This window comes from Jatropha curcas, chromosome 1, assembly GCF_041381405.1.
Source record: "Jatropha curcas cultivar XTBG-Jc1 chromosome 1, XTBG_Jcur_1.0, whole genome shotgun sequence".
NCBI lineage: Eukaryota > Viridiplantae > Streptophyta > Magnoliopsida > Malpighiales > Euphorbiaceae > Jatropha > Jatropha curcas.
This window is the reverse complement of record NC_143151.1, coordinates 27,230,403-27,246,605: the sequence shown is the minus strand read 5'-3', so window position 1 is coordinate 27,246,605 and position 16,203 is coordinate 27,230,403. Positions and strand designations below refer to the sequence as shown.

At 31.7% G+C, this 16,203-nt stretch overlaps 4 protein-coding genes across 4 annotated transcripts; all 4 read right to left on the bottom strand.

Annotated features, from left to right (window-relative positions):
• Positions 1-2,341: 2,341 nt before the first annotated feature.
• LOC105643802 (auxin-induced protein 15A) lies at positions 2,342-2,951 on the bottom strand. Its single transcript, XM_012229015.4, has one exon. It carries the CDS (start codon positions 2,722-2,724, stop codon positions 2,416-2,418), a length of 309 nt encoding a protein of 102 aa, XP_012084405.3. The 5' UTR covers positions 2,725-2,951; the 3' UTR covers positions 2,342-2,415.
• A 1,714-nt stretch (positions 2,952-4,665) lies between these two features.
• On the bottom strand, positions 4,666-5,297 carry LOC105643801 (auxin-induced protein 15A-like). The gene has a single exon (XM_020683139.3). The coding sequence runs from the start codon at positions 5,047-5,049 to the stop codon at positions 4,747-4,749; it is 303 nt and encodes a 100-aa protein (XP_020538798.1). The 5' UTR covers positions 5,050-5,297; the 3' UTR covers positions 4,666-4,746.
• Positions 5,298-5,959: 662 nt separating this feature from the next.
• LOC149499265 (auxin-induced protein 15A-like) lies at positions 5,960-6,571 on the bottom strand. Its single transcript, XM_089725889.1, has one exon. The coding sequence runs from the start codon at positions 6,358-6,360 to the stop codon at positions 6,082-6,084; it is 279 nt and encodes a 92-aa protein (XP_089582015.1). The 5' UTR covers positions 6,361-6,571; the 3' UTR covers positions 5,960-6,081.
• Positions 6,572-8,722: 2,151 nt separating this feature from the next.
• LOC149499264 (auxin-induced protein 15A-like) lies at positions 8,723-9,451 on the bottom strand. The gene has a single exon (XM_089725892.1). The coding sequence runs from the start codon at positions 9,103-9,105 to the stop codon at positions 8,830-8,832; it is 276 nt and encodes a 91-aa protein (XP_089582018.1). The 5' UTR covers positions 9,106-9,451; the 3' UTR covers positions 8,723-8,829.
• Positions 9,452-16,203: the final 6,752 nt, after the last annotated feature.

The window sequence follows — 16,203 nt, the reverse complement described above, 5'->3', positions numbered from 1 at the left end:
AATCAACTGCAGAGGCAGAGTTTATTGCAGCTACAGCTGCTGCAAATCAAGCTTTATGGCTTAGAAAGGTGTTATTTGATCTGAACCTGAAGCAAAATGAAGGCACAGATGTGTTTGTGGATAATCAAGCAGCAATAGCTATCTCAAACAATCCTGTTTTCCATGGAAAAACAAAACACTTTAATATCAAATTGTTTTTCCTTAGAGATGTGCAGAAAGAAGGTTCTGTTGTTCTGAAATATTGCAAAACTGATGACAATGTTGCAGACATCTTTACAAAATCTTTGGAAAAAAGCAAATTTGAGTTTCTAAGGGAAAAACTTGGAGTTTGCAGCATCAAAGCCAAGGAGGAGTGTTAAGAAGTTGACTTAGCTGCTGCACTTCTAAAGATCAGTTGCTGCATTTTTTGTTTTTCTGTTATGATTTGACATGTTGCATTTCAGTCATTATTTCCTTTTTTGTTTTCTAGCTGAGTTGTTAAACATGGAGACATGTTCCATGTTTTGAGCTGAAATATAGGAATGTTTTGAGCTGAAATATAGGAATTTCTGTTATCCTTTTTTGTTGTATTTAAGCACATTTGCAGTTAGTAAAACATAACACTGCAATATTCCTTTTTTTTCTCTGTTATTTCTTAGTTTGTTCCAACATATTGTGTGTATTGATGGACATCATGGCCAATGACCATGAGGGACCATTTAAATAAGCAATTAATGGATTGAACCAGCTGTTCTTAATATATATTTCACTCGACCAATAGTCTCAATTGTGCTGTTAATCAAAGGGTCAATCCGGCATGTATATGCTGGCATGAAGAACCCATTTCAAATCTTTTGCTATAGTGCAATTTGCTTATATATGTGGTTGTGGGGTATTCTAGCATTCTAACAGGTAGACACAGTATGAAAGTTATGAATACGCTTGGCTGATAAATGCTAGTAATTAATTAGAAGGCAAGACCACATGACCCTTTGTGAGCTATGTCCTAAGCAATAAGAGAGAATGACTTTAGGCCACTCCCTCTATATGTTATTCATCTATATATATCTATATGTTGAAGCCACAAGTCACAGCAAACATACATCAACATATTCACTAGCAATACAATTCAATATTCACTTGCATAGAACAATATCCTTTTTTTCTTGATTTTTTCCTACCAGTGGCTAGATATCTATCTTCTGTTCTTGCTAAACAAATTCTGCGCCGGTCTACAAATAATGCATCCTCAAGCTCTCCGGATGTGCCGAAAGGTTTCTTAGCAGTTTACATTGGAGAGACAGAGAAGAAGCGATATTTGGTTCCAATATCGTATCTAAATGAGCCTTCATTTCAAGATTTGCTAAGTAAAGCAGAAGAGGAATATGGTTTTGATCATCCAATGGGCGGCTTGACAATTCCCTGTAGAGAAGATACTTTTATTGATGTCACTTCTAGCTTGACTAGATCATGAGAGAATTCAAATTAGTCTAATCATAAAAACAACTTTGTATGGTAGAACTAGACAAGTCAATGTCGATACTTTCTTTTTAATTACAATGAAAATGAGTACCATATACTTGCAATTTCTGTTATTATCTTGTCTCTTTTCATTTCTGTTCAACAGGGCATTCAAACAGGAAAATTTTATGAAAACAAATTGTGAGAAGTATTGAATTTTTTTAAGAATAAGAATAAATAACATGACGAAAAATGGTTTGAGAATTGCTGTTTTCTTTTCCCTTTTCCTTTTTGTACAGCAAGCTTTCAAACAGGAAAAAAAGTGTCGAATGGAACTAGTTTCAGTTGATGTCCATTGGGTTTGCCTTAAATAGATTAATTATGCAATCAAGAAAAAGAAGTGTTGGAGGTTTCTGTTCCAAAGGGTTAAATATAATCATACTAATAATCAATTCATTCCTATTTGTGTCTGAATCAGTTTTTAACTCGTACTCATGAATTTCAGCATCATTTTTATTATTATATATATAATATTTCATTCTATATTTTCCTTCTGATAAGGACAGCATTAGCTGTTGGCAAATTATGTTGTTGGACGGTCAAAGTAAAGTTGAAGCTAAAAAAGCAACCTAAATTTGAAGTTCAAATGAAAAGATTAGCGAAAGTGTCCCCTGCAGATCCATCTATCAGGTGGAATCAAACATAAGTTGCTCTTAAACTTGGCTTTTAGTCTAAACTTGGTCCCATTTCAAGCAGAACAGGACTGGAATCAATGATATTTTGCTAAGAATGATAAAAGTTTGTTTCCCTTTTCAGAAAAGTGCATGAAGGAAAGATTTTTCCTACGACAGAAAATCATGGAAAAGAAAATTGAAGAATACTAGAAGAGAACTGCAAAATATGAAGAAACAAAAATTTCATTGATTAATGATTATGGTATCTCTGTACTTTACAAAATTGTATTAACCATCTCTATCATGATCTATAATGGTTTAAGCAAGAAATGACATCAATAAATCTACTTTGGCTACAGGGTATAGTGAGACCACCCATTGGATGATCATATCCGAATTCTTCTTCAGCTTGGGTTAGTAATTCTTGAAATGAAGGTTGATTCAAGAATGATACTGGAATTACAAATCTCTTCATTTGGTTTTCTCCAACATAGACTGCAAGGTAGCCCTTTGGCACATCTTTGGCTCCAGAACTTGTTTGGCTTCCTGTAGAAGGCGATCTTTGAAGAATTTGCTTTGGGCGAATAATAGCAGGCAAACGGAAACCCATAATTTTGATGTAGATGAACAAGAGAAAGATTAATAAAGACTTAAAGAGCAAAAGAACTTTTGATGCTTAAGAATATTGCAAGAACTTGGTGATGCCTTTTCAATCTAAATGTTAGACTATATATAACAAACATTAAAGGGTATACAGTGGAAATTCTCTATGCATTATTTTTTATGCTAATGAGGGATCACATGGTTTGGTCTTCTACCTAATTATCAGTAGAATTAAAAGGCCACTTACCAATTTTCATTTCTGAAACATCAAGACCCACCACCACAGCCCCAACGCTTGAAATATAGTTGATTATAGTATTTGCTCTCTATTTTCCTCCCTCCTTACAGGAGAGACATTATTTTGCAGGGTGATAGGGCCTAAAGACAAATTTCAAAAGAGATCACATTGCTTTGCCTCCCATTTGACAAGAAAGATTAAGAGAGATGAAAGCATTAATCATATCATATCATGACCCACTTCTAAGTCATATATTTCCTGCGGACCATTCAAATTAATGATAATATAATATGGGGATTAAGCTGCATTTTCTTCAAGCAACAAGACATCAAAATGATTCTTGTTAGTGAAAGCTCAGTATCAGAGTGTAGTAACATTGTCTCTCCATCTTGTCTCTAATATAACAGACACAAGAAATAAACAAGTCATTACTTCATATGACAATGTTTCTCAAATTATGAAAAAGGAAGTTAGATCCATTTTAGAAAAGTTAGGCTGTTGTGTTACAGCTGGAAAGACTAAAACAAAGATTACCTGTACCCGTCCTTTCTTTTTTCTGTTAGGCAAGAAAAAGAAAAAAGGATAAAATTACTAGTGGAATTCAGCTATAACAAAAATGAGAATCTCTTTTGTTATATATCTTGGGAAAATCCCATGCACCAACTTGCCAACAAGCTATGTCAAGTTCAAAAGTGCATTTTTCCTACTTTTATCTGCATCACCACTTGCATATCTGTACTTTTTGTGTAAGGAACTTTAATCATAAAAAGAGGATGACACAGCATCTTGAACAACAAGTATAACCTGCAATGTCTAGTATTAATGATATGCTTAACCATTTTTGGGTTCTGCATTGAAAAATATTACCTAAAATAAAATGATTCCATTACATTTATAGAACAAATCATAACAAATCCTTAAACTTCTAGTAATTCAAAGGTTAAATATCCCATGATGAATGGATTTATTTATTTATTTCTTTTTAACATATTTCAGTTTTTTTGGAAGTCAGAACAAGTAAAAAAAATTTTTTTGGTTTGTGAGATGTAGAAAATATTGCAGTAACAGATGAGTTAATGCAGTAGTATTTTAGAAGCTACCATAACTGTCCATCTGCAGATTAACTATAGAGCAGCCTGGCAATTACTTGTTTTATATTTATGAGCACACCATAAATAGCAGAATTCGTAAACAGAAGTACAAAAATGGTACCAAGTGAAGGGATTTTGGTTCAAGTTAACTTTGCAAAACTAAGATGAGTAAATACAAAGAATGAAATTTATATTATACTTAATTTTTCAATTAAAAATTGCTACATAAGTTAGTGGGTTCAAGTAAATCAAACATAAATTAGCAGAATTCATATAAGAAAAGTACAAAATGGTACCATAAAGTACTAGGCACTTCTCTAAGTTGCGTTGAATCTGGAAAGAAAGACTAAAGATTTTCACACATGAAATACCTGAGGAAGACCTTTCAGGTAATTAATTGTAAGACCGAAGCTACTAATCAAACATAAATTACTCTTAAACTTGAGTTATATAAGTTGCAGATTCTGCTGATTCAAGCAGAAACGGAATGGAGTCACTAAAATTTTGCTAAACAAAAAAATTCTTTGCCTTTTAGAAAAGTGTAGGAAAATTTTTCCTACAACAGAAAGTCATGGAAAAGAAAATTGCAGAACACAATCAAGAAGAGAACTGCAGAATATGAAGAAACAAAAACTTAATTGATTAATGATTAAGCTATCTCTGTACTTTACAAAATTGTGTCGACCATCTCTATCATGATTTATGATTGGTTTAAGCAAGAAATGACATCAATAAATCTACTCTTGGTACAGGGAATAGTGAGACCACCCATTGGATGATCATATCCGAATTTTTCTTCAGCTTGGCTTAGTAATTCTTGAAATGAAGGTTGATTCAAGAATGATACTGGAATTATAAATCTCTTCATTTGGTTTTTTCCAACATAGACTGCAAGGTAGCCTTTTGGCACGTCCATGACTCCTGAACTTGTTTGGCTTCTTGTAGAAGGCGACCTTTGAAGAATTTGCTTAGCACGAATAATAGCAGGCAAACGGAAACCCATAACTCGGTGTGGATGAACAAGAAGAAAGATTAATAAAGACTTATAGAGCAAAAGAACTTTTGATGTCTAAGGATATTGCAAGAACTTGGTGATGCCTTTCAATGTAAATGTTAGACTATATATAACAAATATTAAAGGGTATACAGTCGAATTCTCTATGCATTTTTTTATGCTAATTAATAAGGGATCACATGGTTTGGTCTTCTACCTAATTATCAATAGAACTAAAAGGCTATTTTCCAATTTTCATTTCTTTGAAACATAATGACCCACCACCTCAGCTCCAACACTCGAAATTGAGTAGATTTGTAAAAATCACCATTTTTTTACTCTTTACAGGAGCGACATTATATTTCAGTGTGATAGGGCCTTATGGTGGGTACTGAAGTTATATAAAATAACACTACAGATATCTTCTCCAAGTATGATTATTACTGCAAAAAAAACGAAAATGAAACTGTAAATTAAAAAATCTACACAGTAACAAACATAAATAATTTTGCTGTACTTAGAAGATATTACACTTCTTATATTTAGAAAAATATCACTCAGTCTCAAGAACAAATTAATTTATGAATGCTGCATTTTATATCAGGTTGAACAATTAATGGAACTTTTGAATTTTGAGTGACTGCAATATCTATCGAAGATAAATATTTTGGGTACTAACCTGATTAATATGTAGCAGGAACATTTGTGCTAATCCATTGACAGTATAATTTGTTAATTATCCATAGCAGCTTAAGGATAAACAGTAAAGTGCATCTTTTCAATTGCAACTTGTACAGAGCCACCATCCAAACAGAATTCATAGGGAGGAAAAGAAATGGCACAGAAATGGGATCAAAATTAAATGAAGATATTTTGCTTTAAACTAACTTTGTATAATATGATATTCAATGAAAAATAATGAAATTAATACATTTACTTTCATTTCTCAATACAAAGTTGTTACATATACTTTCATTTCTCAAAACAAAATTGTTACATAGGTTAGTGTCTTATAGTAAAGTCATATATCTAAAAAGGCCTCTACAGACTGAAAATGAGATGAGTGAAAACTTGCTCACTACATGGTATTGTGAGACCTCCCATAGGATGATCAAATCCAAACTCTTCTTCAACTTGACTCAACAAATTCTGGAAGGAAGGATTCTTCAGGTATGAAATTGGAATAGTAAATCTCTTCTTTTGAGTTTCTCCAACATATACAGCAAAATGGCCTTTAGGCACATCAGTGGTTTCTTGTGACAAAAAAATCCATCTTGCAATTTTCTTGGTATAAATTATGCTAGGCAACCGAATACCCATTTTCAAATTCTTTTAAAGGTGTTTGATTGAATGAATTCTTAAAACTCTTTAAAACAAAGAAAGAACTTTGGCTAAAGCTTGCTGCCCTTTTTAAACTCACACACATATATATACATGGCAAGAACTTTCTTGATCTTAGCCTCAATAGGATGAGCGCCATGCAATTGCAATATTGTGCCCCCCAAAGGACAAATTTCAAAAGCAATCACATTGCTTTGCCTCCCAATTGATTAGAAGGATAAAGAAAGATGAAAGCATTATTGTATCATGACCCACTACTGAGTTGTATATATCCTATAGACCATTGAAATTAATGATAAAACAATAAATGGCTAATTAATATGTGGATCAAAGTGCATTTTCTTCAATCAAGTAGACATCAATATGTTTCATGTTAGTTTAAGTTCAGTATCAAGTGTACTACTAACATTGGCTCTGCTTCTTTTCACTAACAGAGACAAAAAATAATAATAATAATAATAATCAGTTCATATGACAATGTTTCTCAAATTATGAAAAATAACAAGATCTACTTTAAAAAAGATAGGGTCTTGTTTTACAGCTGGAAAGACAATTACATAGATTACCTGATATCTGTCCTTCAAATTTTTTGTCAGGCAAGATAAAATTACTAGTGGAGTACAGCATGTGTCACTGTTTGATGATAAAAGAGCGTCTTATGTTATGTATCTTGGGAAAATATTCAATTTTCTGATAATCCTATGCATCAACTTGCCAACAAGCCATGTAAGTTCAAATGAATACTGTACCCTTTGTGTAAGGAACTTTAGATAGTGACAGCTTCCTGAACAACAATTTGACCTGCTATGTCTAGTTTCAATGATATGCTTAACCATCCTTGGGTTCTGCATATGAAAAATATTTCCTAAAATCAAATGAATCTAATAGATGTACGGTATAGAACAAGCCATACCAAAACCTTAAATATCCTATGAAGAATGAATTTGTTTTACATTTTTGATCTTAAGATACTTAAAATATTGAAGCTGCAGATGACGTAATTGACTAGCGACATTTTTTATAAGCTTGCATAACAGTCTATCCTACAGATTAACTACAGAGCAGCTTGGCAGTTACTTGTTACATATATATATATATATATATATATATATATATAAGCATAACATGATATGGCAGAATTCATAAAGAAAAGGAAAGAAATGGCACCAAAGGTAGAGATCCGGATTCAAATTAACTTCGAATAACTAAGATTTAAACCATACTGACAATACTTTGAACTGGATTGAATGATATGTGCAATATGGTCCCATTAGGACATATTTCACAACAGATCACATGGTTTTGCTCCCCAACTGATTAGGAAGTCAAGATAGATTACAAATCAATATGACAGTCAAGTCAAATGAAATATCAGCTTATAGTGAACTAACATATGGATCGAATTCTGCAGAACTAATTCTTTCAGCCACTACATATGTTCTTGGAATTTCATGATCAAGTGATCACTCATTGAACACTACCATTTAGCAAAACCATGTGTATGGTCCCTACAAGACACAAAAATGATGAAAAAACACTCATTATTTGACATGATAATGTTTCTTGCACTTATGAAATGGTACTATTGGTTTCTGAATCTTTTGAACCTCACCAGAAAGTACTAGGCACTTTCCTGTAAGTTGTGTTGAAGCTGGAAGGAAAGACTAAAGATGTGAACTCATAAAATACCTGATGTTGACCTTTCAACAATTTAATGGATGAATTTGTTGGACAAGCATAAAGTTCACATGAGTCATTCCCTACCATCACCACTTCACTACCCAACTTAGCATACCATATTATGTAATATGCTTTCAGTACTCTTAATTATTGAAATTAAGACAAGGAACCCTTCTTAATTAACAGTACTCTTACTCAAATTAACTAATTATACTCAACTAATTTCATTATTAATACTTAACAGCATCAATGCTGATCGATAAGATTAACATCTGCAATTTTTTTTTTCCTTTTAATTTGTTTCTTTAATTCAATAAATAACTTTTAAGATGAATGAATTTTACCTCATAAATAGGCTAAGTACTAAAAGATTAAGCTCTTTAAGAGTCATTACTAGGTTTCAGTTTTCACTGATCATAAATAAAATGGAAATTGAAAAAACTGTATAACTATTCTCTAGCACAATACATTCATCCTCTACCCACCACTTCATTTTGTTTTCCATTATATGGTAGCTGCAAATTCTGGTCTGAATAGATATTCATATCATCTCAAGTCAGACTTTTATAAAGCTAGGATTGCAGTGATGGAGGAATGCAAATTAATTCATTTTATGGGCACCAGGAAAAAAAGTAGAATTTCCAGATACAAATAAAAAGAATGCAATAAACAAATTTATGTATATTTTCCTTTTGTTAATCCAAAATTGGTACATGTATTAGTTTGTTAAACAGTTAACATACTCCTAATAACTGTATCGTTAAAGTTTTACAAGCTGAAAATGAGATGATTGAATACTTCTTCACTACATGGAATCGTGAGGCCACCCATAGGATGATGAAACCCAAACTCTTCCTCTGCTTGACTTAGCAATTTTTGAAATGAAGGATATTTTAAGTATGATATTGGAACTGCATATCTCTTGTGATTTTCTCCAACATAAACAGCAAAATAGCCTTTAGGGACATCTCCACTTTCCTGTGACAAAAGAACCCGTCTTGGAATTTGCTTCGTATTAACAATTCTTGGCAAGCGAATACCCATTTTGAATCTTTTTATAAAGTGTTGGACTGAATTGAATTCTCTTCTGATAGTTGAAAGTAAAGATCAAGAAGTAGAGGAAAACCTGGCTGGCTGTTTATCTTTGGTGAAGGCATATATATAGGCAAAAAGCTTTATTGCAACAAGTGCAACATGGGGTCCTTAGGGAAATAATTCACGAGGGATTCACATGATTTTGCCTGCCATTTCCATTTGCCAAAAAACAAGAAGATTTAAGAAAGCTTTCTTCGGACCCTTTTATTTTTCTCTTGCTGCAACGCAATTCAGGCATGGCCTACTTGCAAGACAGACGCTCATCACTCGTCTTGTAACTTTAAGTTGTATCAACTTGCATGCTATCCATGTAATTAAAGACATGAACGATCTGTGAGTCACCATCAGGCCCATCACCAACAGTAAGCATCAGTACATCATCATCATCTTATGGAAGTCCTTGCCAGTACAACGGCAGGACATTCTAAAGAGATGCTATTTTTTATTTTATTTTTATTTTTTATTTTTTGTATGATTAGCTGTCACCAGTTGTTGATCGCATATGTAAAATTTAGAAAGGAAAAATTACTATTAAGTCTCTGTATTTATCAAAATATAATTAGTTGGTCCTTACCTTTTTTAAAAATACTTTTTGAAATTCCTATATTTTCAATTTGTCATAACTTTTAGTCCTTACATTCAATTTTCTCCAATTTTTCCGTTTGTAAATAAGGGTCAAAAGTGAGAAAATTTAAAACTAATCCCAAAATCCCCTGTGTTTTCTGTCATTTCTCTTCTTTTACTGGCTAACACTGTAAATATCTCAAAATACCCAATTAATCTCACTATTAATTAATATGCTTTTTTCCATCATCAACCTCGTATCTCCAGATCTATTTGAGGTAATATACTTTTGTTCTTATATATTTCTCTCTATTTCTTCTGTTTATGTATATACCCCTATTTCTTTTACGGTCTACTTTGAAGGTTATTTCATGGCAGAACTATGTTTGTTGTATGGCTTATAATAGATGCATGTTTGAATTTCTAAAAGATGCAGAGATGAGGCTTAATATTCAAACGAGAAAGAGAGAGCGCTTGAAGAAGTGGATAGAGTTTGTTGTTATTATTTCATATCTTTATTTTCTATTTTTGATTTTGATTTTTTAATCTTTGATTGCATATTTTTTTTTCCTTGATTTTTTATTATGATTATGAATACTTCGTTGATTTATATTTTGATTTTGATTATTTTGCTGATTTTTTTTATTAAAATTGTTGTGATGAAGTTTAATGGTAAAAATACGAGACAAGGATAATAATATTTTTGTCTTTTCATTGACTTAACGGCCAAATTGGTTAAAATCGGATAGAAGGACTAACGAATATGACCAAATGAAACTTTGCGACTTCAAAAAGCATTGTGTAAAAAATACAGTGATTGACTAATTGTATTTTAAAAAATACATGGATATTACAATAATTTTTACATTTAGAAAATACTTGGCGAAAACCCACATTATGGACTAAATGAATAAAAATAAGAATTTTTTTTCAAATTATATTTACTCTATCTTTTTTTTCCCCATTATATGGTAAGAGATAGCTTGTTTGAATAAATAAAATGGCTTTTCTTTTTCACATGGGCTAGCACCAAATAGGGCCAAATGGAGTACCGGGATATCTTGGGGCAGGAAAATGGGCTCAAGCCCTTTGATTATTAATAGGCTACAACCATATAAATTAACCAGAAAGCATAAAGAATAATATCTATTAATCTAGAATTAAAACTACACTTTGATACAGTTTAAGCCTCTCAATTAAGAAAATAACCATTATTACATTAAATTTTTTGATAAGATAGATTATTCTTAATTTTTTAATTTATTTCATTTTATTTTTTATATAAAATCAAGAAACTATAAATTCCCTTATTTGGGGACATCCGATAAAATCGGATGAGAAAGGATACATAAGATAATTGATGATATGATTAAGGCCATGAGAATGGCTCCTGGGGTTGGACTTGCTGCTCCCCAGAATGGAGTCCCTTTAAGGATAACTAATTGATATCCTCGGCTGATTTGTTTGAGGGTGTGCCAAACAAGCGCCACACGGTCCGGTTTTTGGTGCGTGATACGGGACTGTGACATTACCTAACCTAACTCATTGGTTTTAGTTTTTGGATTAATGTCGAATATTTACTTGATTTCAATTACTATCATCTAAAGCTTTTTTTTTCCCTTAAAATTGATTTCAATTGAATAATATATTTAGGATAAATAAATAATTGAGTGCAAATGTGCAATAGAAAGGTTGGCTTTAGGGTACGAGGAATCTTAAATTTAAGGATCTCAATCTATCAATTACTTTTATGACCTCATCGGTTGGACATGATTTAGAGAAAGGAGATCAAGTCATCTTTCATCTAGGAATAGTAATGGATATATAGGGTATTTTTGAGTGCTCCATCCGATTTAACACAATATGATTATATGTTATTTCGTTATTTATAAATGTATTTAAGATTAATATTTGAATTTATGAAAAATTATAAGTTTTCAATTCATATGAATAATGACTTTTTCATCTCCATTTTAAATCAGGCTATATTTTATTGAAATAAATAAATGCATCTTGGAAGGCCTGATTTTGATCTTGAATCCATTTAACAATTAAGTATGTGTTTAATTCACCTGATTTAGGTAGTTAATTGCTAATTTATACTTAATAACTACATTGTATAAACTATCGGTATCCGGACTCTATTATTAAGGACAGATTAATCCGCCTCGAAGCTTAGTCACAGTTAAGGCTCTTCGCTTCTCCCTGCAAATGTGTTTAGTAGGAATTAAACTCGAAAGCTCTTTCCACATGTCCAGCCATCGTTGCCAATTAAGCCACAACCCGTAGATTACTTAATAACCAAGTTATAACTATAGGCGTTTGATATGAATATTCATAAGTAATTAATAGTTGATTGCATTAACTATTTTTTGAAGCTTCTTCTTATCAGTTGAGCTCTTCAAAATAGTCGATGCCTCTTCCAGGATTGAATTGATTATCCCTGTCGATGGGTCTACATTCATCTTTGACTGTCGTCTGATACTGTTCACTTTTCCACCGTTCTTATAACCAGTAATTACAAAATGTACAAGATCTTATAATCCAAAGACGTGCAAGTCGAGTAGCCTTGGCAATATTCTTCAAAATTAGAGGATAAAGATTTGTAAACAGATAGAATAGAAATATTTACTAGAGATTTACTAGTAATTTCCATGCAAGTCTCCAACAATTGTAGGGATTAATAGTGATATTTAGCATAGAGTTCTAAATAGGAATATATATCTTTTCCCAAATAAATACTGATTTGGGATTTCAGAAAGAACCTTATATAAACAATATTATTTTTCAAAAGAAAGGGGCTCTCGAAGCAATGGAACTCTAAACACAATTGATTCTTTCTCTTTAATATGTTAGAGGCTATCAAAAACAATTACTGGTTTTCAAAATGATAATCAAGTTTATTACCGAAAGACTAATTATGATTCCTATCCTTACAGAAATCTCCGCTAGAGTTAATGTTGCATTGTTTTCTAATTGAAGAAGACATTATCATCCAGAAAATGTCTATTTCTGCAGTCTATTAACCCTGAATTTTCATGTAAGGTATTTACTTTCCACATTGAGAAAGATTACAAAATTACCTGTGAAAGTGTCAGGATTCATGGCTAGTAACACCCTGTATAATTCAGAACCCTCTTCAAGGCGACCAAGCTTCACCAGTAGAGAAACCTGTTGTTACTTGTTTGCCAATATGTCAACCTGAATCCATATCATGCTAGTAAATATCAGGCATCTGCTAATAGTTTGTTAAGGTTAGCCAAGCAACCACCAATTTACATTGTACAGTTACAATTTTTTACTCTTTCTTATGCAACTCCTCAAGAGCTCTGTCAAGAAAGTTGCGTTCCTCTAATAAAGAGATCTGGAGGTAAAAGAAATAGCATCAACGGGTATATTAGACTTTTTTCTTTTTAATCATTTAGTATTTGAAGCCCCTTGTCCATCAAATTAATATGTACATGGGGATTTTAGACAAAATAATGGGGTATATAATTTCACTCGAAGCAAACAAATATCCATCAATGAGTTTACTTAGAATAGTAAAGTTGCAGGTTCAAAATCCTAGTAAGCCAAATTAACGTAAGAAGAAAAAAAACTTTGGAAAACATTTGATGGCAAGATATAAATTGTCTTTTTATAATATTTATAGCATTATGGCAATGAATTGCTATATTCTTGAGTTAGGTGTTTACATTATATATACATATAGAACAAGAACTCTTTCAAACATTATGAGATGGAAAGACTTGAAATAATGGGAAAGGGTTAAGGACACATGTCCCAATCATTCACATGGCTATGTTACTAAAATAAAGATAAGATTTTAAAGGACAATTCTTCATTGTATAACTTGAGAAATTAACATGGCCTACCACTTTAAGAAATTCAAAGTAGTACTTCTGCCCTTAGCTGAAATTATTATTTGAAAGGCTAGATAGAAATTAACAAGTGTGCAACGTACGAATAAAATCTTCGATCGTATATATTCTTTTGGCTAGCTATTGATATGTCATAAATCGCCATTGCACGTTCTTTGTTGAAGTTTTGAACCAAGCAAAAGAGAAAGTGGCACTCATTTCTGTCTTGACCTTTTGAAAACCACAACATATGAAAGTGATGATCATATGAAGATGGGGCTACTTATTGAAAGAATGATGGGTTGAATGGAAGCATCTAGCTCTCTTTCATTTGATTTTTTTTTTTTTTCCAACTTTTTTTTTTTTTTTTTTTTGAGCAATATCCTCGACCACAACTACTGAAGCTATTAACCATGTGGCCATGCACGCACCATTTTCTTTCATCATCATCATCATAAGAATTAAGTATTATTGAAATTTCTCTTCTAACCAATTTGATATAGTTTGAAATATTTTATTTGAAAAAATTTCATAGTATCTCTTTAAGAGATTGTGAGTTGATATCCAATAATTTTTATTATGAAATATTTATTATCTCTCACTATGAGAATATAAATATTTACTGTTTCATTACTTTTTTTTATAACACTCATTCATTTTGTTTACATTCATAATCTTCACACTAAAAAAATCATTTTTATATTTATCTTTTTTCTCAATAACTTATTATCATTTTTATTATATCACAAAAAAATCAACGAATTATATTTAAACAAAAAACGAGTAACTATAATGAGTATTGACGTGCAAATGCAAGTTGTCAAAAACTGGTATATGTAAAATTAGAAATATATGTCCAATAAGGTAACATGATAAACCTTAATCTTTTGCCCAAAAATCTACTACTTAAACAATAACAATCTCAATCTGTACATCAAGTTTCTTTTTTCCACTTAAATCCCTGTAAGAGATGTTATTAATGTTGGGCTAGATTCCATAGTCTAGATATTAGTCCACCGCCAGTCTAAATCATACATTACATAAAAATTCAACGTAGATGGTTCGTTGAAAGGAAAATTAGGTCTAGTGAGTATCGGAGGCGTCTGAAGGGATTCAAACGGCATTGTTCTTTGCATTTTCTACAAAAGTACTGGTGTCATGGATTCAAATCAAGCTGAAATGCTTGCACTTATACAAGCATTGGAGATTTATGTCTCTTCTTAATACAACTCTATCTCTTTAATTATTAAATCAGATTCAAAAAATGTTGTTTTATGGGCCACAAATAAACTTTCAAGACCTTGCCATAGTGGATAAATTTCAATAAGCTGGATTCCATCGTGTCTTCTTTATCATATGTGTTTTGCATCCATGCAAACAGATCTAAAAACTTATTTGCCGATACCTTAGCAAAGAAAGTAGTTGATCAGGTGAATCCTTTTTTAGCTTGGCTTTAATCTCATTTACTAGCTCTTGAGATAATTGATTGAAAGAGTTTTATTTTCCCTTGTTGCTTCTTTTCCTCACTCATGAAAAGAAGCCGAATTAATTTTAATTCTCTATCTCTGCCTCTTTTTAGTTATTTTCAGGTTGCGGTTTTATTTTTATATATGCAATAGGCTTTTCTCCTCTTTTTCAGGTCTAGGTTTTAAAGGTGTATTGGAGAAAGCTTGCTGGCTTGGGAGTAGAATCCTGGATTATGGGAGTTTTTCCTATTTGCTTCAGCTATTTTCTAATAATAATTAATTTATATTTGCTGATAAAAAAAATACATTACATACAAATTTTAGAGGTGATTCCTACGAGTTTTTGGATACCACTATTATGGTGCAACACTTAGCCCTGTAGATTCCAGGGGCTGCTTCTATAATATATATATATATATATATATATATATATATATATATATATATATATATATATATATATCATGGAGATAAAAGAAACCTTGGACAGGCAAAGAAACGGTTTTCCTGTCGGTTATATTTTTAGAAAATAGTAATAGACTCGTGACAAAAGAAAACTTATACGATAAAATTTCAGACTAATAATAGACAAACAGATTGTACATGGGTCCTATAGATTTTGTAATTTTTTTCTCTCTATTGCAGTTACTTCTTTTGAGTTTCAAAAAATGGATTTCAAACAATTGTATTCTATAATTGGTTTGTGATTTCATATAATCATCCTGTATGGAATCATGATTTTACTATATAAAGGCTAACTCCATAATAAAGTGTTATTGGAGCTAACAATTCAACTCCTGCTATATACACATCGGATAAATAAGAGAAAGGAAAAGGCCATAAAATTATAAATGTGGGTATTACACGTCCTAATTACACCTGTCTTTTTTATGAATAAAATAGTGTATATTAGAACACAGCCTTTCCTATTTGTTCTTATTGTAACCCACTTCATGATATTTCCCATAGATGTCATTACGTATTTAATTTGCATAGCTATGTTTTGTTCCCACCTACACTCATTCAAATTATCCAAAACCGTCTTAATCCCAAACATCACACATTTTCAGAAAACAACACTTTACCATCCTGTTTTCTTTCCACGCGGAACAAAACCTGTAGGTAGATGAAGTTATCTTCAAAGACAACATCGTTTC